The sequence below is a fragment of the Amyelois transitella genome, chromosome 21 (assembly GCF_032362555.1).
Source record: "Amyelois transitella isolate CPQ chromosome 21, ilAmyTran1.1, whole genome shotgun sequence".
NCBI classification, from domain to species: domain Eukaryota; kingdom Metazoa; phylum Arthropoda; class Insecta; order Lepidoptera; family Pyralidae; genus Amyelois; species Amyelois transitella.
The window spans coordinates 7,398,142-7,423,119 of record NC_083524.1 but is presented as its reverse complement, the minus strand read 5'-3'; the positions used below and the strand labels follow the sequence as shown (position 1 = coordinate 7,423,119).

The window sequence follows — 24,978 nt, the reverse complement described above, 5'->3', positions numbered from 1 at the left end:
TTCATAACCACGTAAAATGTAATCGGTTCGATTGAATTTGTAACATGGGACAATAACTTACTTAATATAAGTAACAAACATGATGATGGCACGGAACCCTTCGTGCGCGAGTTCGATTCGCACTTAGCCGGTTTTTTTTTATTTGCATACTATTTTGGCGAGAAGAGAAACAGGACAAGAGCGCAGGCGACACACTTTCTGACCGCAAATGTGACAGATTATTTGCACATTTTATCTGAGTTACTGCATGCCAGCTTCATAATTATTCAGCTAGTTGTTGTCTAACGATTTCGGGTTTTGAACTAACATTAAAGACATTAATCTTGAACTTAGATAAAATGCTGACTCAGCGGCTCGGGGCAGCTCAAGCCCGCTTGACACGGAATCTCTTTCAGCGCTGACTCAGCGGTTTGCGCTATAACTTGTGGAAATCCTAAGGCAGATTCCATTTCATTTTATTACTCGGTGATTAATTAGTTTATGAGGTGAGATATTTTGGTAGGTAAACGGGATTGGAACTGCGTTCAGAAATGTTTAATTAAAACCGCCTAACTTCTTATTGACAAAAGTTTCTTTTATGTGCCTTATGTATCTATATGGTGTACGGCACTTTGGAATATAATTCGTTCGCTCGAATTTTATGATCATTTCTTAAAACATATTAAATGATTAAAATTATCCTCATCAGACTCAGTTTAAATTATATGTGAATCAAGCATTCAATTCCCCATAGTAATTAATTAAGTGTAATTAAAACCAATTGTCTTATGGCGGGCTATTCAGTCATTGTTTTATAAATAAAAATTGAATCATTGAAGCTAATGCGATCAATATTAGTCACTTGCGAAATAACAATGCGTAGGAAATACCCTTAGATAACATCATCGTATTTATGAAGATGATCAAGAAGTGGTTACACAAAATTAGTTTATCAATTGGCAAAAAGAATAATTTTTATTTATTTATACATTTGTGTACATCAAGGAAAAAAATAAGAATAAAACTTTAAATAAAGTGAAATTCGGTACAAGGACACTACTTATTTCTAGAGAAATTACTTCCAGCAGGCCCACGTCAGGAAAGTATAAAGAAAGGCATTGGCTTGTGTACATAATAATTAAGATATAAACTTACTGATATTAATAAACCTTTATGATATCATAAAATAACAAATATCAAATAAATAAACATACATATAAATGAATAGTGGATGCGTCACGACGATAAAGACAGGTAGTGTTCTCTCACTCCCCTCTTAAAACCTGATAAGGAATTAAAGCATCAATGATGACCGTAAGCGTAAGAAGAAAAAGGGCTTTACACAATCAATATATTGTAAAATACACACATAAAAAAATATTGTAAAAGTCAATCAAGATAATGGCTAATAAACTTGGGATTGTTCTTTTAAGCGATGGGCTAGCAACCTGTCACTGTTTAAATCTTAATCCTACCATTAAGCCACACAGCTGAACGTAACCTTTAAGTGTTTTTGAAACTGTTGGCTCTGTCTATCTTCCAAAAAACCCGATATACATAATTAGTAATGTCTAGTTTTTAACACTGAACTGAAGTTAGTTCCGTTATCGCGCATTCCAATAACAGATGAATTTATGAAAATTCGATCCATTTTTTACAAAACTACCTGGCGTTTGTCCTGTCTATGACTTGCAAGGCAGGTTTAGTTTATTTTTTGTGCCCACCTGCTGATAAAATGGTTTACTGTGAAGATTTCTTCAAAATACTGGATAATTTTGGATCTTAAATAGTATCATTAAGCCAAACAACTGCACGTGGCCTTTAAGTCTATTTATGACTGTTGGTTATGTCTACCCCACAAGGGATACATCATAGGTCTTAAAATTAGGAATGGAGCTTATAAATTAGCAAACTTTTACAGGCATGGCGGCGTCCGATGTATAATAAATAACAGTATCTATCTAGGTATATAAAACACTGACATTACTGATTGACAGATAATTCATAGCTCAAATTACTGGGTCAAATATTGGATACTTAGCATGTAAGATTCCTTAAATGGTCAAGGGGTGGACTAAAAGAGGATTATCAGAAATTCCCGCGGGACGGTAACTAATAACGGTTTTTTTTTTTCGATTTACGCGGGGAATAAATAATTCTTATTTCTCTTGTCCGAAATATTTATTTATACATACATATGGTCACGTCTATATCCCTTACCTAGGGGTAGACAGAGCCAACAGTCTTAATGATAGAATTGAGATTCAAATAGTGACAGGTTGCTAGCCCATCGTCTAAAAAATAATCCCAAGTTTGTAACCCTATCCCTTAGTCGCCTTTTACGACATCCATAGGAAAGAGATGGATGTAGGTATATTTATTTATCCAGGAAATTATCATTTTTCCAGGTGATAGTTGAGTCGCACAAAGAGTTACGATGCCCGGAGTGCCGTATCCTGGTGGAGGCGAAGCTGGAGGAGCTGCCTCCGAACGTCCTCCTCATGAGGATTCTGGAGGGCATGAAGAACTCCGCCCCAAGGAAGATATCCACCGGGCAGAGGACGCAGAGGACACATTTGCAGGTAAGGTTTCAAGGCATTTGATAAGGAACTATTCAAATAAATGTTTGTAAGGAATGAGGGTAATGAATTAGTAAATGCACCATTAAAATTAAGAGGAAATTATTCGTGCTATCCATATTATATAGATTAGTTGAAAAAAGTAAGATTGATTTTGGAGTTGAATGAAATAACACCAGAGACAAAAATTATTAGTTTTGACCGTTAAAAGAGAAGCGGTCGCATTTATCGTATCCCATTTTCTCTCAAACTTCTACGGGTAGAAATCTATACATTAATAAAATAGTAACTGACCAATTATTGGATTTTGGAAAGAAAGATATTGAAAAATAAAGTTGATATAAAGGATATCTAAGGTCAACAGATGCCAAAAATTTGGATTTTTAGTCTATGTCTGTTTTAAATATTGAAATTGTTAATGAACTTTTACGGCGAGCGAAGTTGCGGGCAACGGCTTGTATTTAATGAAATTTCTTTACTTACAGCAAGTTGGCGGGCAGGCACGTGACGGCAAACAGTTGCCGCCCCACGCCCGTGCGTTGTACGACTACATCTCCAAGGAACCGTGGTATGTGGATTTTTAGACCTTTATTTTATTTTTTATTTTTATACGGGACAGATTACACAGATTGAGTTAGCCCTGAAGTAAGTTCGAGACATGTGTTACGAGATACTAACTCAACGATACTATATTTTATAATAAATACTTATATAGATAGATAAATATCCAAGACCCAGGTCAATCAAAGTTCCGTTTCTCGTCATGTCCTGGCCGGGATTCGAACCTGGGACCTCCGGTGCCACAAATGAGCGCACTGCCACTGCGCCACTGAGGCCGATTGAGTAGGTTAATATAGGTGTAACGGCTGAAATATATTAGTTGTAAGCGAGAGTTATCAGTTACTTCTTTTTGATGAGCTTTAGTTTGAATGCTCTTACGGTGAAAGAAAACAGCACGAAGAAACTTGAACGTTCAAGCAACTGGATGTGTAACCATGATTCAGCGTTGTTAAGGTGAGCAGATTTCAGATGGAAGTCGCTTAATGAAACAATCTGACTCAACCAATCCAGGACCTCTTTTAAGGGGTAGGTAATGGATGTATGGATTCTTCTTTCCAGCATGGATTGAACTGACAATAGATATCCGTTTACCCCTCCGGGAAAATGTGTGTGTGTATGTAAATATATATAAATATATAATTTTTTTTATATAAATAAATAAATATAAATTATACGGGACAAAATACACTGATTGAGTTAGCCTCGAAGTTAGTTCGAAACTTGTGTTACCTACGAGATATTAACTCAACGATAGGTACTATATTTTATAATAAATACCTACTTATATAGATAAACATCCAAGACCCAGGACAATCAGAAAAAGTTCTTTTCTCATCATGCCTTGACTGGGATTCGAACCCGAGACCTCTGGTGTCACAGACAAGCGTAGTACCGCTGAACCACAGAGGCCGTCAATATATGTATGGATTCTTCTTTTCCAGTATGGATTGAACTGTCTCTGATGAAGCCGAAATAGACAATTGATCTCTGCCTATGCGTTTTATCCGGATAAATACTAAAATTTGAGAAAATTCTGTGTTATTTTGTAGGTGGCGCAAAATTCGCGCGAGCGAAGCTACGGGTAAAAGCTAGGCTAATCTTAAAGGCAAAGGCACCCTTAAAAAAGTAAAACAGATGAAGTCGTAGGCAACGTTATCACACTTCTTATGTCTCCTATTTCTCGTTCATAAAAAAAAAATTATGAAATACATATTTTTTTTACAGCGATTTGTCCTTCAAAAAAGGGGAGACAGTACTCCTTCAGAAGAAATTGGACCCTTTCTGGTACCAAGGAGAATGTTCCGGCAGGACCGGAATGTTTCCCATCACATATGTCCAGGTAATTTTTCATTATAATAATATAAATATGGCAATGTTAGAAGGAGAGTCAAGCTGATGAAAATACTTTGATAAAAAATGGGGACATCCTTAGCTTGAATAGACGTGATTTTGTGTACGCATTTCTTTAGTAACGTATATCATTTATTATCACGTCTATATCCCTTGCGGGGTAGACGGAGCCGATAGTCTTGAAAACAATAAAGGGCCATGTACTGCTGTGTTTTCATTCAAATATATTCACTATAATGACAGTTTGCTAGTCCATCGCCTTCAAGAAGAATCCCAAATTTATTAGGATTTTATTAGATCCTTGGTCCCCTTTAACGACATCCATGGAAAAGATATAGAGTTGTCTTTTTTTCAAGGTACTTCACTTTCTTAAGTAATTATTTGGACATCTTTTTCAGGTGGTCGTACCGCTTCCCTCCCCAACAGCGTTGTGCAAAGCGTTATATGACTTCCGAATGTCCGCGCCCGACGAAGAAGGCTGCTTGGCTTTTGACAAAGGTGTGTATGATATCCCTTATTATATTATTGTAGCGGGAGCGATGATTCGGCTCGACCGCCACCAAAGGGAAGATCTTCCGCCAGGCTAGGTGTGACGCCTGGGGAACCGCGGCTCCAAGGATGTTGAGTCGGAGGTTGAATTTATGCTCCAATCCGTGAAAAGTTTGAAATCGCGATTTAGATTCTTTGCGCCTATTGGTTAAGCGCGTCTATTTCTTCGCGATGATTGACAGTTGTTGTGACGTGTGGCGTAGAGATGTCGCCACATTATTTTAACATTTATTTTAATATTTAATCATTGATACTAATGCGATCAATATTAGTCACATGCGAAATAACAATGCGTACAAAATGCCCTTAAATATCATCATCGTATGATATGGTATATGAAGATGATCAAGGATTTTTTTTTACAAAATTAGTTTATCAGTTGGCAATAAGAATTTTTTTATTTATTTATATATTTATGTATATCATGGGAAAAAAATAAAAATAAAACTTAAAATAAAGAGACATTCAGTACAAAGGCACTTCTTATTTCTAGAGAAATTTCTTCCAGCAAGCCCACGACAGGAAAGTACGAGTAAATATGTTAAATAAAAATGTATTTCTACAATGCTGTTAAGCTAATTATTATATATGATCTTTAACAGGTGCAATAATAACTGTGCACCGGCGCGTGGACGAGAACTGGGCCGAGGGGCGTTTGGAGCAGCGCGTGGGCATCTTCCCCATAGCGTTCGTCGAACTCAACCAGTCCGCCAGACAATTGATGAACAGGCGAGTCGTGTTTGTATTTATAATTTACTAGCGACCCGCCCCGGCTTCGCACGGGTGCAAAATTCGGAAAAAATTATACATAAAAACACCTTCCTCTTGAATCACTCTACCTGTTACAAAAAAACCGCATCAAAATCAGTTGCGTAATTTTAAAGATTTAAGCATACAGACAAACAGACTAAAATAGCGACTTTGTTTTATACTATGTAGTGACTAGCTAGCTAGCTGTCCCGGCAAACGTTTAAAAACGAGATAAGATTTCATAAAACTAAGATTAAAAAAAAAATTGTTTGAACTAATCTATATATATAATAAAACAGTAAATATATTTTGTCTGTAGGTACATTAAGTTTTTTTGACTGAAATGGATTGAGGGACACTTAAAATGAATAATAGAGAGCAAAAATATTTTTCTTTTAATTTCTTGTCTGTCTGTCTGTCTGTATGTATGATCACGCTTATCTCCGAAATTACTAAAGCGATTTTCTTGAAACTTTCACCAATTGCTTTGTTTTAACTCAGAAAAACATTTAAAGTTTGTTTCATCAAAATCGGTTCACTAAAAAAAAGAGTTTGCCTGCAAATAAGTTACGCGAAAAAAAAAACGAAATTAACGCGGACGAAATCGCGGGCAACAGCTAGTATATAATAAAAAAAATTGTGTGAACTTTCAGCCCGCCCGTGAACCGTTTGGCGCCTCCAGTGCCCGCGGAGCTGGCCCGGGCTGGACAGTCTGAACACAGGCATCACGGACAGGTACTACAGCATACATCATTACTCAATTTGAACATCATGCAGTTATCACAAATAATAGGTACTATAAATGCGAAAGTGAGGTTATTATAGTTTGTTTGTAACCTATTCAAGCTTTAAAAGAGTTATTCAAACGTTTTCAATGCCGTGTGGTTCCCGGTACCAATAAAAAAATAGAATAGGACCACTTCTTTTTCCCATGGATGTCGTGATATCTTTATGATAACTTGGGATTCTTCTTTTAGGCGATAGGCTAGCAACCTGTCACTATTTGAATCTCAATTCTATCATAAAGCCAAACAGCTGAACAAGGCCTATCAGACTTTTCAAAGACTATTGGTTCTGTCTACCCTGCAAAGGATATAGACGTAACTATGTATGTATTTTTATTTTTTGTATGTTAAATTGTTTTGTGGGAAATATATTGCTTGGTTAAACCTCATCGTCGCTAAATATTTCGAGCTAGTATGGGAAATCAGGTGCCATTGATCCTTTTTAGGTGGGTTACTATGTTGTTAATGTGTGATATTAGATGTTTTGTGGTCTTTTCGCATTTTGACAAGACTTTGAAGTTCAATGGCTCTATTTTCTTCCTGAGGCACATCATTAGGTATTTCTCTCGGCTATTGTGAAATATAGGACAGGATTCCAGGAGATGGTGGACATCCTGAGGAGTCACGTCGTCACAAGGACAACGATCGTCCTCAGTTATTTTATATTTGTGGAGGTAGGTTTTATGATAGCCATGTCCAGACAAAATTTGGGTGATAGGGAAAGAGAGTTTGACGTAATTGCGGAATTGGGCTATTTCGGTGATGGAGTGAAAGAAGGACTTAGTGATGGACCCTTGTGGGGCCGACTCATATTTGCACTGCCAAGCGTCCAGAGTGCGCAGGCGCAGGAGTCGCTTAGCGTGTGAGAGCGGGAAATGATTTAGCAGCGTTGCGGTTTTCTTCTCAGCGGCCTCCTTAGCCGCAACATTTGCTATCTCATTCCCCACTATGCCAACATGAGCCTTAGACCAGACAAATTTAACTGTTGTATGGGTGGATGAAAGGAAGGAGTTGAGGTGGTGGATTCGATTAACTAATGGGTCAGTATTGCTGCGGTCTTGAATGGCCTTGAGGGATGACTGAGAATCGGAGAAGATAAGAGCTTCAGTGAAATTAATGTTTGCGTTTGTGAGCCACTTGAGGGCTTCACTATGCATGTATTTATGTATGTACATATGTTTAATTTTTCAGCACTCCCATCGCTACCAACAGATGACGATGTCCACACCGAGCAGCGTCCAGGGGAACTACCAGAACGTGGTGGCCATGAGCCAGTCGCAGCCCAGCTACCACGGGAACCCCCCGGCCGCCCCCAGGACCGTGGGGGAGCCCGCCAAACACTCGCTGGACCTCATCCACTTCACCAACATGCATATCAAGGCGCACCAGGGCACTGTGGGAGTCCAGAGCGTGTCCAGAATACCCGAGAACTACGACAGGTTGCGCACGGCCAAATACGAGTTCAACTCCACACCGGTGCACAAAGTGGAGACTTACCAGAACGTGCGAGCTGAACACTTTCCCGCGACTGTCGCTAATGTGTCTTCGGACTCGAGTTCCAGCATGAACACGCCATCTGTCGGCGTCAGTTCGACAACTACGCCCAACACTAGCTCCGATACTAGCACGTGCGAGAGCGCCGAACCAAGCTTACCCAGTTCGCCAGATAACAACACGGAGAGGAATCAAACAGTCGTAGCTCAAAATCAAGAGGAGGAAACCAATAATGAAGCGGAATCTTCGCTTAATGCTTCCATGGGAGTGTTAAGTTTGAATGAGAGTTCTACAGCGACGAATACGTCGTTGAATGTTAGTCTGCCGCCGGCGGAGAGTCCAAAATTGAACGCGTCCGTCGCTAGTAACTCGTCGCAGACTCAAACGGAAAATCAGGAAGGTGCAAGCAATAATGACACTAGATTGGATGTTCCATCTTCGTCTAAGAACTTGAGGAGTAGTGGGCCTGATTTCCAGTTGCTCAATTTCGGATTGAGATTGCAAGCGATGCTGTCGCCCTCCCACGGGGAAGACGGGAACTATGCGTCGTCGAGGGGTCACAGGGAACACCACAGAGACAAAAGACACAGTTTGACGCCGGCGACGCATTTGCAGGGGGATCGGAGTTCACAAAACAGGTATGGTTGTATTGTATGTTATTGGTTGAGATATATATCTATACTAATATTATAAAACTGAAGAGTTTGTTTGTTTGAACGCGCTAATCTCAGGAACTACTGGTTCGAATTGAAAAATTCTTTTTGCGTTGAATATACCATTTATCAAGGAAGGCTTTAGGCTATATAACATCACGCTGCAACTATTGCGTTGAATAGACCATTTATCGAGCTATATAACATCACGCTGCAACTATAAGGAGCAGAGTAATAATGGAATATGTAATAAAAAACAGGGAAAATTATTCATCCTTGAGGGCTTCAATGATGCCCAAAATAATTATTCCGCGCGGTCGAAGTCGCGGGCACAGCTAGTTACTATATAATGACCGTCGGTGGTCGAGTCGAGTCGGTGCCCGGTAAAAGGTGCGTGGTGCCCAGAAAGGCACAGGTTCAAAACCCACCTCGGCCATGTATCAATTTGACTCACCTAATCCGGGATCCATGGTCAAAGGCATGCCCCGGGCTCCTCTCCATAGAATGTCGTCGGGTACTTTTCATAAATGCCACAAAGATTATAATTCCTATTCTATGACTATCTGTCTAAACACGACACTGGCAGAAAAATATACATACATACATATGGTCACGTCTATATCCCTTGCGGGGTAGACAGAGCCAACAGTCTTGAAAAGACTGAATGGCCACGTTCAGCTATTTGGCTTAACGATAGAATTGAAATTCTGCTAGTGACAGGTTGCTAGCCCATCGCCTAAAAAAGGATCCCAAGAAAAATATCATATAATATATAATGTGCAGGCACTCGGCGGAGATAGTGGCCACATCGCTGCTGGCGCGCACGCCGGAGCGGCGCGGGCGGCGCGCGCGCAGCAGCGAGCGCGCGCTGCCGGCCGCCTACGTGGCGCTGTACCCCTACCGCCCGCAGAAGCCCGACGAGCTGGAGCTCAGGAAGGGCTGTGAGTGCTGGGGACTCTTCTGGTTTATATACATACATACATCACGCCTCTCCCCCGGAGGGGTAGGCAGAGACTACCTCTTCCCACTCGCCACGATCTCTGCATACTTCCTTCGCTTCATCCACATTCATAACTCTCTTCATGCAAGCTCGGCGGTTTCGAGTACTTTTGACCTGACCAGGACGTCCTTAATTTGATCAAGATACGTTCGTCTAGAAGTCTTCCCACTCAGACCTTTCCCGAAATATTAATAAATTTTACATTCATACAAATTGATTGTAAACAATTTTCAGGTATATATACTGTGACGGAGCGCTGCCGCGACGGCTGGTACAAGGGTTGCGGCGAGCGATCGCAGCGCTGCGGCGTGTTCCCCGGGAACTATCTCACTCCGCACACGCCCTCTGCGGCTCACAGGCACAACCACAAGGTGAATAAATGCTAAACAGATGTACAGTAATATCATTAAGCCAAACAGCTGAACGTGGCCTATCAGTCTTTTTAAGACTGTTGGCTCTGTCTATCCCGCATGGGATATGTGACTGTATATAGACGTGAATATATGTACCTATGTACAATTAAGTATTTACAAAAAATCAATAATCTATATCTATACATATAACAAAACAGTAAAAATATTTTGTCTGTACATTTAGTATTTTTGGCTGAAATGAATAGAGGGACACTTAGAATAAATAATAGAAAGCAAAAATTTTGTTTTGAATTTTTTATCTGTCTGTCTGTCTGTATGTATGATCACCCTTATTTACGAAAGTACCTACTGAACCGATTTACTTAAAACTCACCAATTGCTTAGTTTTAACACAGAAAAACATTTAAAGTTTATTTCATCAAAATCGGTTCACAAACTTTATTAAAAAAACTCAAAATTAAAATACTACATATAATAAAACGGTAATTTTTTTTTACATATTTTGTCTGTCTGTATCTGACTGTATGATCACGCTTATCTCCAAAAGTACTAAACCGATTTAATTATAACCTTCACCAATTGTAGATTCAATTCGAAATTTAACAGCTAGTTTATATATATATATATATTGCAATCAGCAGGCGACGGTAACGGCGGCTGTCTCGAAACCGGTGACGTCATCGTCCGGGGCCGCGAGCAGCAACAACGCATTGCCGCCGCCCGACGCGCCGCCCCGGGCGCAGTCACCTCTAGCCATTGGTAAGGTCTACTTCAAATCTCTTTATTGCGGAAACACAGGTAGAATAGATGATACAAAACTGTTCGTGTCAATGTGATCTGTCTTCACAAGACGTACAATAATTCAGTCAGATCATTTTTTTTTTCATTTAAAATTATGTTTGTAAAACCACAAGCTGAATCTCGGGTCTTGGCTTCCGTGGGCATACATACATACCTACATACATACATAAAATCACGCCTCTTTCCCGTGGGCATTTCGGGATAAAAAGTACTTATGTGCTGTACTTATGGAAGGAAGTGGAGTCGTCGACATTTATTTCTATTAGTGCCGGGAACCACATGTCAACTACACGTTTGTAAAGAGACTAACTGCGCCCCGGGGTTTTATAAGCTACTAGCTTTTGCCCGCGGCTTCGCCTATGTTTGAACGCGTATCTTAATCTATATGCATTTCAAATTTCATTAAAATCGGTTCAGCGGTTCAGGCGTGAAAGCCGAACGATGATTTTCATACAAACTTTCACCCCCCCATTTGACTTTTTTGGAGGTCGATTTTAGAAAAAAAGTAGCCTATGTTTGAACGCGTATATCTATATGCATTTCAAATTTCATTAAAATCGGTTCAGCGGTTCAGGCGTGAAAGCCGAACAATGATTTTCATACAAACTTTCACCCCCCATTTGACTTTTTTGGAGGTCGATTTTCGAAAAAAAGTAGCCTATGTTTGAACGCGATTCTTAAACTATATACATATTAAATTTCATCAAAATCAGTCCAGCGGTTCAGGTGTGAAAGCGGAACGATGACTTGGAATACTTTGGGGGTCGATTTTTGAAAAAAAAAATAGCCTATGTTTGAACGCGGGTCTTAAACTATATAAATACCAAATGTCATCAAAATCGGTTCAGCGGGTCAGGCGTGAAAGCGGAACGATGATTTTCATACAAACTTTCACCCCCCCATTTGAGTATTTTGGGGGTCGATTTTTGAAAAAAAAACGTAGCCTATGTTTGAACGCGGGTTTTAAACTAAATACATACCAAATTTCATCAAAATTGGTTCAGTGGTTCAGGCGTGAAAGCGGAACGATGATTTTCATACAAACTTTCAATCCCCCATTTGACTATTTAGGGGGTCGATTTTTCAAAAAAAACGTAGCCTTTACTTGAACGCGGGTCTTTAACTATATAAATACCAAATTTCATCAAAATCGGTTCAGCGGGTCAGGCGTGAAAGCGGAACGATGATTTTCATACAAACTTTCAACCCCCCATTTGACTATTATGGGGGTCAATTTTTGAAAAAAAAAGTAGCCTATGTTTGAACGCGTATCTTAGTCTATATGCATTTCAAATTTCATTAAAATCGGTTCAGCGGTTCAGGCGTGAAAGCCGAACGATGATTTTCATACAAACTTTCACCCCCCCATTTGACTATTTTGGAGGTCGATTTTCCAAAAAAAGTAGTCTATGTTTGAACGCGATTCTTAAACTATATACATATTAAATTTCATCAAAATCAGTTCAGCGGTTCAGGCATGAAAGCGGAACGATGATTTTGAATACTTTGGGGGTAGATTTTTGAAAAACAAAAAAAGGCTATGTTTGAACGCGGATCTTAAACTATATAAATACCAAATTTCATCATAATCGGTTCAGCGGGTCAGGCGTGAAAGCGGAACGATGATTTTCATACAAACTTTCATCCCCCCATTTGAGTATTTTGGGGGTCGATTTTTGAAAAAAAAACGTAGCCTATGTTTGAACGCGGGTTTTAAACTATATACATACCAAATTTCATCATAATCGGTTCAGCGGGTCAGGCGTGAAAGCGGAACGATGATTTTCATACAAACTTTCATCCCCCCATTTGAGTATTTTGGGGGTCGATTTTTTAAAAAAAAAACGTAGCCTATGTTTGAACGCGGGTTTTAAACTATATACATACCAAATTTCATCAAAATTGGTTCAGCGGTTCAGGCGTGAAAGCGGAACGATGATTTTCATACAAACTTTCATCCCCCCATTTGAGTATTTTGGGGGTCGAATTTTGAAAAAAAACGTAGCCTATGTTTGAACGCGGGTTTTAAACTATATACATACCAAATATCATCAAAATTGGTTCAGCGGTTCAGGCGTGAAAGCGGAACGATGATTTTCATACAAACTTTCAATCCCCCATTTGACTATTTAGGGGGTCGATTTTTGAAAAAAAAAGTAGCCTATGTTTGAACGCGGGTCTTTAACTATATACATACCAAATTTCATTATAATCGGTTCAGCGGTTCAAGCGTGAAAGCGGAACGATGATTTTCATACAAACTTTCAACCCCCCATTTGACAATTTTGGGGGTCGATTTTTGAAAAAAAAAGTAGCCTATGTTTGAACGCGGGTTTTAAACTATATACATACCAAATTTCATCAAAATCGGTTCAGTGGTTCGGCCGTGAAAGAGGAACAGACAGACAGACAGACAGACAGACAGACAGACTTTCGCATTTATAATATTAGTACGGATTTACCCCCGTGTACCAAATTTCATCAAATCACTTCAGTAGATTCTGCGTGAAGGCGCAACAAACACAAGCTCTTATAAACGTTAGCTTTAATAATATTAGGATTTTATATATTCAAAAATTTTCTCTGCGACTTCCTTCTCCCTAAAACGAAATCTGTTTGCCAGTCAATATTAATATAAAACGTTTAGTGAATTCTATCAGATTTATCTACGAAAAAAGAAATTGTTCACAATAAATGATTTTACTCGTATTTCCCCCCGCGCGAATTTAGCGCCAATTTACAAAAGAATACATGTTTTTTCGCAAATCCTACGGGAACTATAGGTTTTACCGGGACGAAGTACATAAGACTTCTTCAGACTATTAATTATATATACGCAAAATCTCAAGAAGATTGATTCAATGGATAACGCGTGAAGAAAGAACAAACAAACAAACTTTGTATCACATTTTGAATATTAGTTGAGTTTTCGCTCTGTTGTTTCCGTCGGATGGTTTCTCGTTGTGTTTTAGTGTTCACGTATTATAACTTAACAATATATAAATAAAAGTGATGACAAGTAAATTGTGATATAAATAAATACATATGTGACGCAGTGGTAGTAGGCTTGTCTGTGACACCGGAGGTCCCGGGTTCGAATCCCGGCCAGAAGGGTATGATGAGTTGGGTACTTATCAATATAAGTATTTATTATAAAATATATTATATTGTCGGATGTCGTAAAAGGCGACTAAGGGATAGGCTTATTTACTTGTAATTCTTCTTTTAGGCGATGGGCTAGCAACTTATCGTTATTTTAATCTCAATGCTATCATTACGCCAAACATCTGAACATGGCCTATCAGTCTTTTTAAGACTGTTGACTCTGTCTACCCCGCAAGGGATATAGACGTGATTATATGTATGAACAATGTACATATATTTTTTTATTTTATATTTTACTTTCAGGTCAACAACCCCTGACCTACCCGTGGAACTCGCAATCGGCCCAGCCTCAACAAAGCACGCCCAGATCTGATAAAGTGAGTTGATTTAAATGTTTCCGATATTCCGGGTTACATCCTCACCTAGGTATCCGGAGAGGAGCCCGGGGTTCGCCTTTGACTATGATCTTGGATTGGGTCCTGAAATTACTAAAGATGTAAAAATTGATCAATAAAGAAAATGCTGCAGTGCAGTTTGTTGCCACTTCTTCTGCACTAACGGTTTGGGTATGGCACTAAAATTAGCTCTAAGTAATTAAAGTAATTATATCAACCATTAAAGTTGTGAAATCAAAAAAGATGTGACAATTTTTAAGTGATGTTAGAAATGTTCCATAAGTAGTCGTTCGCCGCGAATTTAACATCGTGGACTCTCAAAAACCACTCAACCGAATTTGATGTCCTAAGAACTTGAAAATTCTATAGACACACGCACACAACTTCACCCATTTTATTTATCAAAATCAGACCAACGGTTCGAAAGTTATCGGCATTACAAACATACATACAAAAAAAAATTTAAGACCCAAATTGATTGGTAGACCTCGCTCCGCTCCGGTCGCTTGGCCATCCATAATTGATACAAATTTTGATTTTATATCAATATCAAAGTTGTCGTGTGGTTCCCGGCATCAATACAAAAAAGAATGGGACCACTCCATCTCTTTCCCATGGATGTCGTTAAAGGTGACTAAGGGATAAGCTTACATACTTGGGATTCTTATTTAGGCGACGGGCTAGCAACCTGTCTCTATTTGAATCTCAATTCTATCTTAAAGCCAAATAGCTGAACGTGGCCTATCAGTCTTTACAAGACTGTTGGCTCTGTCTACCCCGCAAGGGATATAGACGTGATTATATGTATGTATGTATCAAAATTGCAGTCAAAGGAGAAGTCGAAAGGCGAAAAGTCTTCTATATCCACCGGGGTCAGTCTCATGAAGAAATTGGCAGCGATGAAGAAATGCAAATCGCCTCCACCCTCTGGATACAGCATGGACAATCCGGTGTTCGAAGACGCGCCGGGCACGTCGCTCATGGCGTCGCTGGCATTGCAAACGCAACATCACCCTGTACATGTGAGGTGAGGAAATTAATTTATTAAATTTAAAAGTATATTTTTTTTCTGCGCTGTGATTAGGTTTTTTGACGCGCGATAAAGTAGCGGTGTCCCGTTTCAAGTTATGATGAAATGGGGAACGGTGGTAGTTTTTCGCGCGTAAAAAACGTAGTGTGTCTAGCTAGCCACAATGGTATAGTTCGGGTTGTAAAAAGTTTAAGGGAAAGAGGGCACTTTAAAAATAATTATAATTATACGAAAAAAAAAATAAGCTAATCAAATTGTTGCCAGTAAAAAATTGTCTTCATATGATGAGCATTGAAAAAAAGGCATACTTAATTAGACAAACGTCAACTTAGCTATGTTTTGTTGGAGAGAAATAAATTAACAAATTGTGTTAAGAGGAATATGGTACAGTGGAACACATATAAAAGTATACCATAAGTAGGTAGGTGTGTGGTATGTTTTTCTGTGTTGCTCACTGTACAGATTATTGAAGCAGTTTGCATCCAAACTCTTCGTGCAAAATGATAACGCGATCCAAACATAATTAATAGTTTTCTTACGCCATCATCAGAAGTAGAATAAATGGGTATCTCTTGGAAAGGCATGTAACATCTACTTCTTCATCGTCACTTCCCATCAGGTGAGATGGAAGATAAATGCCTAATCCAATATTGAATTTAAAAAAAAAGTTAACATACATTAAACATCCCCCTGTATATTTTATGTTGGCACCTACGCATGTGTTTGTGTCATAACATTTGTATGTTGGGTGTGCTGTTTCATTCATAACTTTTAGGAATAATATTGTGTAATTAATTTAAAATTTATGACTATTAAATTTTTTTTTAAAACGTTGCCACCGTATTTTGTTATCAAATCACTTTCTTTGTGAATTTAATAGAAAATATATCTACTTAATATGAAGTTTTCAACTCACTTCCAAAGAAGGAAGGTTCTTAATTCATCGCCATTTCAATTAACAGTACTTAGTCGGTATATTGATTAATGTTTTTTTTTAATTCAAATGTATAACGCTGTGATTACTGAAGATTTTTGTTAATCAAGATATGTATGGAACAGCACCATTTTGTTTTTGTTTTAACATCGCACTCATCACGTTTTGTTTGTGTGTGCTCACTTGTATGTCAATTAAAACTTACCGTCGGCGAGTCATCATTACATTAAGACTCCTTTCGTTTACATCTCAACTTATATGAAACCAATGAATGTATAACCAACCATCGAAAAACAATCTAAATATAAAAGTAAAAAAAAAGTTCAGCCCCAGTAGCATGACACGAGCGGCATAAAACTATCGCTATCCTGTTTCACGTCTTAATAAAAAGCGAAACAGCGATAGTTTTTCGCGCGAAAAATATTGCTTCGCGCGAGTCTTGCTGTGGGGGCTCGAATGATCTTTTTCCTATCCATTTCAAATAAGGGCACATTAGCTCCTCTCCAGACAAGTTAAGTTATTACCGAGATTACCCGAGGACGAAAAAGATGATACGTAAACAATAATGCGCATATACACAGATAGCGAATTATTTTAGGATACGGTATAGCAATATGGTTGGTTATACATACCCCCATGATATAAGACTCCATGTTGACGCGCCGACGGCGACTCACACAGGTCTGGCTCGTGCCCGTCTCAGCTTTTACGCGCGCTGCCTCACACCGAGCGCGTCCGCCACAAGGAGAGGCCGGCGCTGGCGTTGCAGGACCACCACGTGCAAATACGGTGAGACATTCAAGGGTAGACAGAGTCCAATTGTCACATGCTTAACGAGCAGACAGGTCTGACCTCGCTGACTTCGCTGAACCACACGTTTGAGGTGAGTTGTTTATGTTAATGTTCGTGAATGACCCGCGCGGCGTAATCTTCGTTTGTTTGGTAAGCATATTATATGTATACTGTTTCATTACAGTGAAAGTCAATTCACTATAGAATACCCTTTACATATTGATATGTTTGCACTTAACTTTTTTTAAATATAGCTCGATTAGAATGACAGCGGACTCGATTAATGATTAGCAAATAAGAGCGTTAGAATTATCATCTAAAATTTTCGATCAACTACATACTACTCGTAGATTCACAAATAAAAATAATATCTTTTAAATAAATATACGTCATATTACAGATATATACCATTCAAAAATCAACCTTAATTGTAAATGAATAAAGCACATAATTCTTATATTTGAGGATTGTGTGCTTCGTACACATTAGCGGGACTTATTTTTAACACACACAATATCTTGAATATAGTATGTATAAAATAGATGAATCTGTCATCCTAATCAAGTAATATTTTAAAAAATACCCGTACATATTAATTTTTATAGTCAATAACAACTAGGTCATGTGTCATTTAATCATCCACCTTCGTTTGTCGCTCGTTTCATCCACGTTTGACGCTAATAAATTAACATTGTCATATAAAAGTGTACTAACAAAGGCGTTATATGTATTTGTACCTTGATTTTCAACTAATCATTTTTAATTGTTACTAGCATTAGGAGTCGCTCACTTGGGAAATTCCGGGAAAAATTACATTCCATACAAAATTTCATCAAAATGAATCTTGTTATAACATAGTATGGATGAATTTTGTCTTAGGGTTGAGTCCGTTCTTATACTCCTTCTCGGACGATCTCTTGTTGGTCAGTGGTGATGTGTATATGAGATACAAGGTCCCGGGTTCGAAATAATTTAAACATATATATGTATTTTATTTAATCCTGGCCAGTAAAATGCTGAAAATCTGACTTTTTCTTCGGGTATTGGATGTTTATCTTTATCTCTATGTAGCATTTATTATAATTATAACATAACCCCTACGTAGTATCGTTGAGTAAGTATCTCGTAACACATGTATGGAACTTCGAGGCCAACTCAATCTGTGTAATTTTTCCCGTATTATAGATATATATATTTTATATCTTTGTATGTAAAGCATTTTTCTTATAACCCTAAAGCGTTAAAAATCCAGATAATCAATTTCAAGAAGAGAAATCTCAAGTCCGTATTACGTAACATATAATAATACGAATCGGGACAGAGGCTTGATTTTATGTGTGTATGTATGTATGTATGTATATACCTACTAGAGCGTTAAAAAAATTTGTGATTTCGTTCTAGTGCTGCCACCGAAGGCCCGTGGCAGTCCCAACATCGCAAGTCTCAGTCTCTGGACGTGTCGTCGGCGAAACGCGACAAGCACCACTCGCAGCCGGTCAAAGAGAGGTAATTTTTCAAACTGAACGTCCGTGTGGTGCCTGGCTCTTTAGAATAGGACCACTCCATATCTTTCCCATGGATGTCGTAATAAGTAAAAGGCGTAAAAAGCAAATTTATCTAGCAGTTTGACTTTGATGGTTTCGTAATGGTTATCAAGCAAGTACCCGAAACCGCCGAGCTTGCATGAAGAGAGTTATGAATGTGGATGAAGCGAAGGAAGTGTGCAGAGATCGTGGCAAGTGTAAAGAGGTAGTTTCTGCCTACCTCTCCGGGAAAGAGGCGTGATTTTATGTATGTGAGTATGTACCAAGCAAAGGTTGCGGTTGGGAGTCGCTTCGTGTACAAAGATGACTTGACTCACCCAATCCGGGATCATGGACAAAAGACGGGCCAGGGCCGGACTCCTCTCCAGAGTGGCGAGGATGTAACCAGAATTAACGCAACGAGAAAGAAAATTCAGGTAAAAGAGTACCCGAAACTGACGAGCTTGCGTGATGAGAGTTATGAATGTGGATGACGCGAAAGTATGCAGGGATTATGGCTAATGAAAAGATGTAGTCACTGCGTAGGTACCTTTTTTTTCCTCCGAGGGGTAGCCCTCTGAGAAAATAAGGTTGATTTTTATGTATCTGTCTGTGTTGAAAGTTTTGTAATTTTTTCATATTATGTTCAATGTTTTCGTTTGCACAGATTCCGTTGCATAGTGCCGTACCCTCCTAACTCTGAGTACGAGTTGGAACTGAAAGTGGACGACATCGTGATCGTCTCGAAGAAGCGGGGCGACGGCTGGTACAAAGGTATTATGGGATTTTATTAATTTTTTTTAGAGTGTTGCCGGCTTAAAGCGTAAATTTCAGTTAATTACAATAATTTTCTGCCTACCCCTCTGGGAAAGGGGAGTGAATTTATGTATGTACTAGCTATTATCTGTGCGAGTTTAGTTACAGTAGATAACGCGTGAGGAGAATACCGTAATACAATGACTAATTAATAAACTTACTTTTGTATTTATAAGTATGGACTGATCCATACAGCGTTTTCCCAAAAATTGCGGGAAATGGGTTTTTATTATTGTTCTTGTAATTTTTACGTTTTTTCCTTGCCCTAAGAATTTTTAAAGTGCTTAAACAAAAAGCTTAAAAATAGCTTTAGATAAGATAAAAAGTAACTTTAGATAGTTTAATTTTTGAAATTCACACGGGAGCGTAGCCCCGCGTGTAAATGCTATTTACATATTTTTATAGTTATCATACATATTCCCAACAGTCAGTTGTAATCTTGTAAGCTATGGCCTAGCAACCTGTCACTATTTGAATCTCAATTCCATCATTAAGCCATACAGCTGAATGTGGCCTTTCAGTCTTTTAAAGACTGTTGATTCAGTCTACCCTGAAAGGGAGATCTGATTATTTATATATATACTAGCTGTCGGCTAGCGGCAAACGTGGTTTTGCCATATAAATAATTTTTAAATAATTTCTGGGTAAAAAAATGTCTAGGGTGGATAACCCTTATCACTGAGGGGTATGAATAGAAGTTGGCTGATTCTCAGACCTACTCAATATGCTCACACAATTTCATGAGAATCAGTCAAGCCGTTTCGGAGGAGTACGGAGAAAAACATTGTGACAAGATAATTTTATATATAAAATATTTTAACATCAAACCTCTTTCGTCAACAGGCACCCTTCAACGCACCGGGCGCACAGGTTTATTCCCGGCGTCTTTCGTGCAAAGTTGCCCACAGGAATGACATCGAACCCAGTCAAGATTCGGGACGAGGCTATAGCATACGGCCATGCGCGGTTATAACCTGACCTATCACAAATCTATGTGAATTGTGGTCCAATTATAGCTATAACACTGACTTGTATGATACACGTACGCTGGACCAAATATTCTTTATGGAATCACAGTTTTTGATCACTAATAGAAGCGTCCTACACAGTGTTATCATCGTTTATCATCGTCATGATCATATCAGCCATAGGATGTCCCAATGTTGAACATAGGCCTTGTTCAATCCTCCATTATTTCAACCACGCTGACTGGGAACTAAAAATTACATTAACTTAATACAAATGGCCACAGTGTAGTGAGAAATTTTGTGCCACAGACGACTGATTTTCAAAAACAATAGTGGAAGGTAAGATTAATAGGAGAGAGGAAGGCAAAGTATGAAATATTTGGATCAAAAATAACATAAAAGTGAACGCACAAAAAATATAGGTACATAAAAAAATTAGAGAGAAAAGAAATATATGGCGGCTTGTTTCATATAAATCTATTATTATATTATTATGGGTATTTTTTACACCACCAATATGAAGTCCAGAGTGCATTAGAGGTCAGTGGATTATAGCGATTTTGAATATATGGTTATAACCGACGTATGAAGATGACGTGACTTAATTGAGAACCGTTTAATAAAGTCAGTAAATTAAACAAAGTGAAGTGTGATGAACAATTAAACTCAAAATAAACAAACAAAATTAACCGAAAAGTTTCGAATCTATATGATAGTTTAAAATATATCTAGTGAAGTGAAAAGATAAACATGGTGAAGTGAAAGGATTCTAGTAATAGTGAAATACAGTTATATTTGACATGCGTTGTATGGTAATAATCTGTATTGAAATCTTTGTAAGCGATAATTGAAGTGATACTTGGTTACTGTGTAAGCTTTAACAATAGAAATCACCACCATTAGATAATTAAAAAAAACTGCGTGCGTTGCGACGACGACACATCATAGGTACTTGTTGTTTGAAGTACAGTATAGCGTTTCTATTTTCTAAATTACTCATTCACACTGTAAAACCGTAACTATTAAGGGAATTATCGTTTTTATGATGAATAAAAATATTAGTCAGTCAATTTAAAAGTGAATTCATTGAATCTGTCTCAAATAAATACTCTCATTACAACGGGATTAATTATTGATATGGTTAGTGTGAATTTGTACAGTGGGTGTAACAATTGTATATTGCTTGAAGTGTTAATAATAGTAATTTTAAGGACAAAGCAGGGAGCGATTCTTGTATTGCTGCACGCAATAGGTGCGTTTTAGTCTAGAATTTATTTTACAATTTTCGACCCTGCCACGTAGTTTTAAATGTAAATTTTGGATGGAACAAAGTTTTGGACCATATTTCGTTTCTTAAAATATACATAAGCAGTAAATGATAACGGTGTTGCCTAATTGGAGATTTGATAGTTTGTTACGGTTTGATTATCGTTATAGTAAAATGCATAGACGTAGAAATAAAGGCGGACGGAGTGGGGCTAAAAAAAAAAGTGAAGCATCGTAATGGCCGCGTTGTACGTATATCTGAGTGACAGAAAACTTGCCATTTCGTGAGACAATCTATGATGCATCTATGACATAATGGCGGCCGACTGATCGTGAGATTGTGCGTGAGGCGTGCATATATATATATATATATGCTCGCCTCACGCGGTATATATACAGTGTGTATATATACTATTGGCGCTTTATTTTACCGTATAGTGAAACTCCGTCCGTCGTTTTTTATGTCTATGGTAAAATTAAACCCAACTTTAATAAAATTAAACGTGTATTTTGAAATCAGCTGGAAAATGATCAGTTAGCTGTTGTAAATATTTCCACAAATAAAATAATAATTTTGATCGAATTACCAACAAAATATATTCTGAGAACCGAATTTTGTCTTGCCATTTTTGATTTTTCGTTTTTTAGAGTAATATTTAGACAATTTTTAACCATATGTATACACTTACATATTTGGTAAACAAATTTTAGAATGAATTTAACTCAGGATTTTTTAGAATTTTTTCTACATATATATCCCTTTTTTTGATACAGTTTTTAGAACTTGTCAAAAGTTGGTCATTTTCTCGGTCAGTCAGAATATGAATTAAATTTTTTTTATTGTGATTTCTTGTATAGATCATTTTAACATGTTGTTTTTATTTTAAACGTTTCAATTTTTATAAAATTGTATGATTGCATATTATTTATTAAAGATAAATGTGACATTTTAAATTTGTTTTACCTTATTTTAAGAAATGACGATTTTGGTTGTTCATTCTCTGTCCAGAGAACCATACGCTTATTATTAATAAATTATGATTTACTTTTAGGACACTGCCATATTATTATTTTTATTGAAATCGATTGAGAAAGAACATTTCTTAAATACCAAGTAAGTTACGTAATACATGAAGGTAATATAGAATAATAGGAATAAGAATAATTTAAATAGCTGTAATGCTATTAATGGTCAGTTATATACATTTTACTAATTTATTAATAAATGAAATTTGGAATATTAAAACAAAATATTGAATTTTTCATTAGCAAAATTTTAACATCTAATGACATTTAAGACTGTATAAGATAATTATCTTTATATATAGGTTTAATTTTAGAGTAACGACATTTTAAATAAGAAGTTATTTTAGTGAAATATGTAACCGTTTTAAAGAAGAAAATATTGTGTATTTTAGGTTCACAGTGTAAATGGAGGGTTCTTGTGTAGTTTTGCGTACATCTCGATTTAAATTAAAGAAAATTAAAGTAAAAAGTTCTTTTTCCTATAAAAATACAAGCAATTTTGAAATATAATGAAATCAATGCTCTTGCCTAGAAATTCCCTCCTTTGTAACATCCTTATCATCTTAATTTCTTTTTTTGTTACTATAACGTAATTAAACAACTCCCCTTCAAAAAACATCTGTCAGATGTACGCAAATTATACTGTTTAAAGCATTTTCTTCGACTTTCTTTACCTATAATTAGATGTACATAACTCATATTTATATGTATAATGCTTAACTATAGTGGTACGTTTTAATGTCTCAAATGACTGATTTTTTTGAACTATTTATTTCATGGGTTGATGCACTTTGTTACGATAGCGATAGTATCCATAATATTGATTATAAAAGTCATGATTTTTTTTAGAACAATTCCATATTTCTATAAAATATTAAATTTGAATTGAGCTAAACAGCCCAATCAAAAATTACTACAATTGTGTAAAAATATCGTAATAATAAGTGCGACTTAAATGTAACTATCGTTAATTTTGCAACGCTGTAGTGATTCCTTTTAGAACAATAAACAACGAATTTTCTTGTGAATTAACTCATGTTTAACCTGTAAATTTATTTATGATTAAATTAATTTCGGTTTGTCTTCTCCAATGAAAAGAGATAATTATATTCGGGGCCATGAAATGTGTAAAAAAAATTTGTAATTTTAACCTAATAGTTGAAAGCACTTTAGATTTGCTCTCAATATTTCACTGGGAAATATCCTGGATTTCATTTATTTCAATAGATTTTTACAATATTACCACGTATAAAAGTTACACAGATGTACCTGTGTAGAAGTCTTATTTTTGTATGGCGCGAAAATATTTGAGCGGTTGAGTCTATGACAGCTCGCCATTTGCAACCGCGAGCGAGATAGCAGCAGTCATTTTGTTTTGGATTTAAGTTTAAATGTTCTTGTAATAAAGTCGTTATTTCATTGAGTTTTCATTCGGTTTGATTAGGCGGGATGGTTGGTTTCCGCTAATCTGGGCCGTCTTATATGCCAACGCGACATTTATACGTGGTAATACTATAATTTGTTTGACATATAAAATGTTACAAAATAGGATAACGGCCCGATCCAGTTATAGCTAAAATTGTTTGTGTGTATTTTTATTAAGAAAATCATATCGAACGGTTGAATTAGGTAATTTTGGAAAGAAATAAAGATGTCTTCGTATTTCAATTGTTTTATTGGTACCGCTGGTGAAATAATAAATAACCCGACCACAAATAAAACTTTTAAAAGGGAAACTCAACTGACCTCAGATCTCATACAACTCTGCTCGCGTTAAACTAAAACCTATGCTAAAACTCCCCATTATTCCTGTTCCCATGGAAATATACAACCCGTATACTCCTACAAAAAATCATCAGTAGTTTACCTTTGTAGGCGCAACAGATACACTTTCGCATTTATTACCAAAAAATCATTTTGCTTGATGCTCTTCTAATTTATTTTGTTACTCATGGTTTTTGAAGAAAAAATTGGTTTCATAACCTTTTTTTTCTAAAACGCCAACATCGCGAGAGTGCTTAGTTTCTCCTCAAACTCCGAAATATGTTATAGTTTTTCCCTCTAACAATAGAATACTGCAATTGTCAGACAAGTTAATACTTAGTATGTATCTGACAATGGTCTTAGCAAGGGATGAATCCAGGGCTGGCACGTGTCTCTGACGTCAACACTTCTCTCGTCACGTGACTTAGTGAGCCTTACCCGGCTAGCCATTTGTGACTGTCCTATTGTGTGGAATTGTTTGTTT

General features: G+C 37.2%; 1 protein-coding gene across 5 annotated transcripts in view; it reads left to right on the top strand.

The window, feature by feature from the left end:
* Positions 1 to 24,392, top strand: part of LOC106137218 (E3 ubiquitin-protein ligase SH3RF3) — a 42,219-nt gene extending 17,827 nt beyond the window's left edge. For 3 of the 5 annotated variants that reach the window (XM_060950209.1, XM_060950212.1, XM_060950213.1), the window contains 16 exons: positions 2,388 to 2,561; positions 3,044 to 3,126; positions 4,344 to 4,458; positions 4,868 to 4,967; positions 5,621 to 5,747; positions 6,422 to 6,503; positions 7,745 to 8,685; positions 9,484 to 9,641; positions 9,935 to 10,071; positions 10,713 to 10,833; positions 14,284 to 14,357; positions 15,203 to 15,402; positions 17,021 to 17,128; positions 18,533 to 18,637; positions 19,322 to 19,428; positions 20,314 to 24,392. In XM_060950209.1, coding sequence (XP_060806192.1) covers positions 2,388 to 2,561; positions 3,044 to 3,126; positions 4,344 to 4,458; positions 4,868 to 4,967; positions 5,621 to 5,747; positions 6,422 to 6,503; positions 7,745 to 8,685; positions 9,484 to 9,641; positions 9,935 to 10,071; positions 10,713 to 10,833; positions 14,284 to 14,357; positions 15,203 to 15,402; positions 17,021 to 17,128; positions 18,533 to 18,637; positions 19,322 to 19,428; positions 20,314 to 20,384 — 2,703 coding nt within the window. In that variant the 3' untranslated portion in view covers positions 20,385 to 24,392. The remainder of the gene's footprint in view (positions 1 to 2,387; positions 2,562 to 3,043; positions 3,127 to 4,343; positions 4,459 to 4,867; positions 4,968 to 5,620; positions 5,748 to 6,421; positions 6,504 to 7,744; positions 8,686 to 9,483; positions 9,642 to 9,934; positions 10,072 to 10,712; positions 10,834 to 14,283; positions 14,358 to 15,202; positions 15,403 to 17,020; positions 17,129 to 18,532; positions 18,638 to 19,321; positions 19,429 to 20,313) is intronic. The other 2 variants (XM_060950210.1, XM_060950211.1) reach the window with 2 other exon arrangements.
* Positions 24,393 to 24,978: the final 586 nt, after the last annotated feature.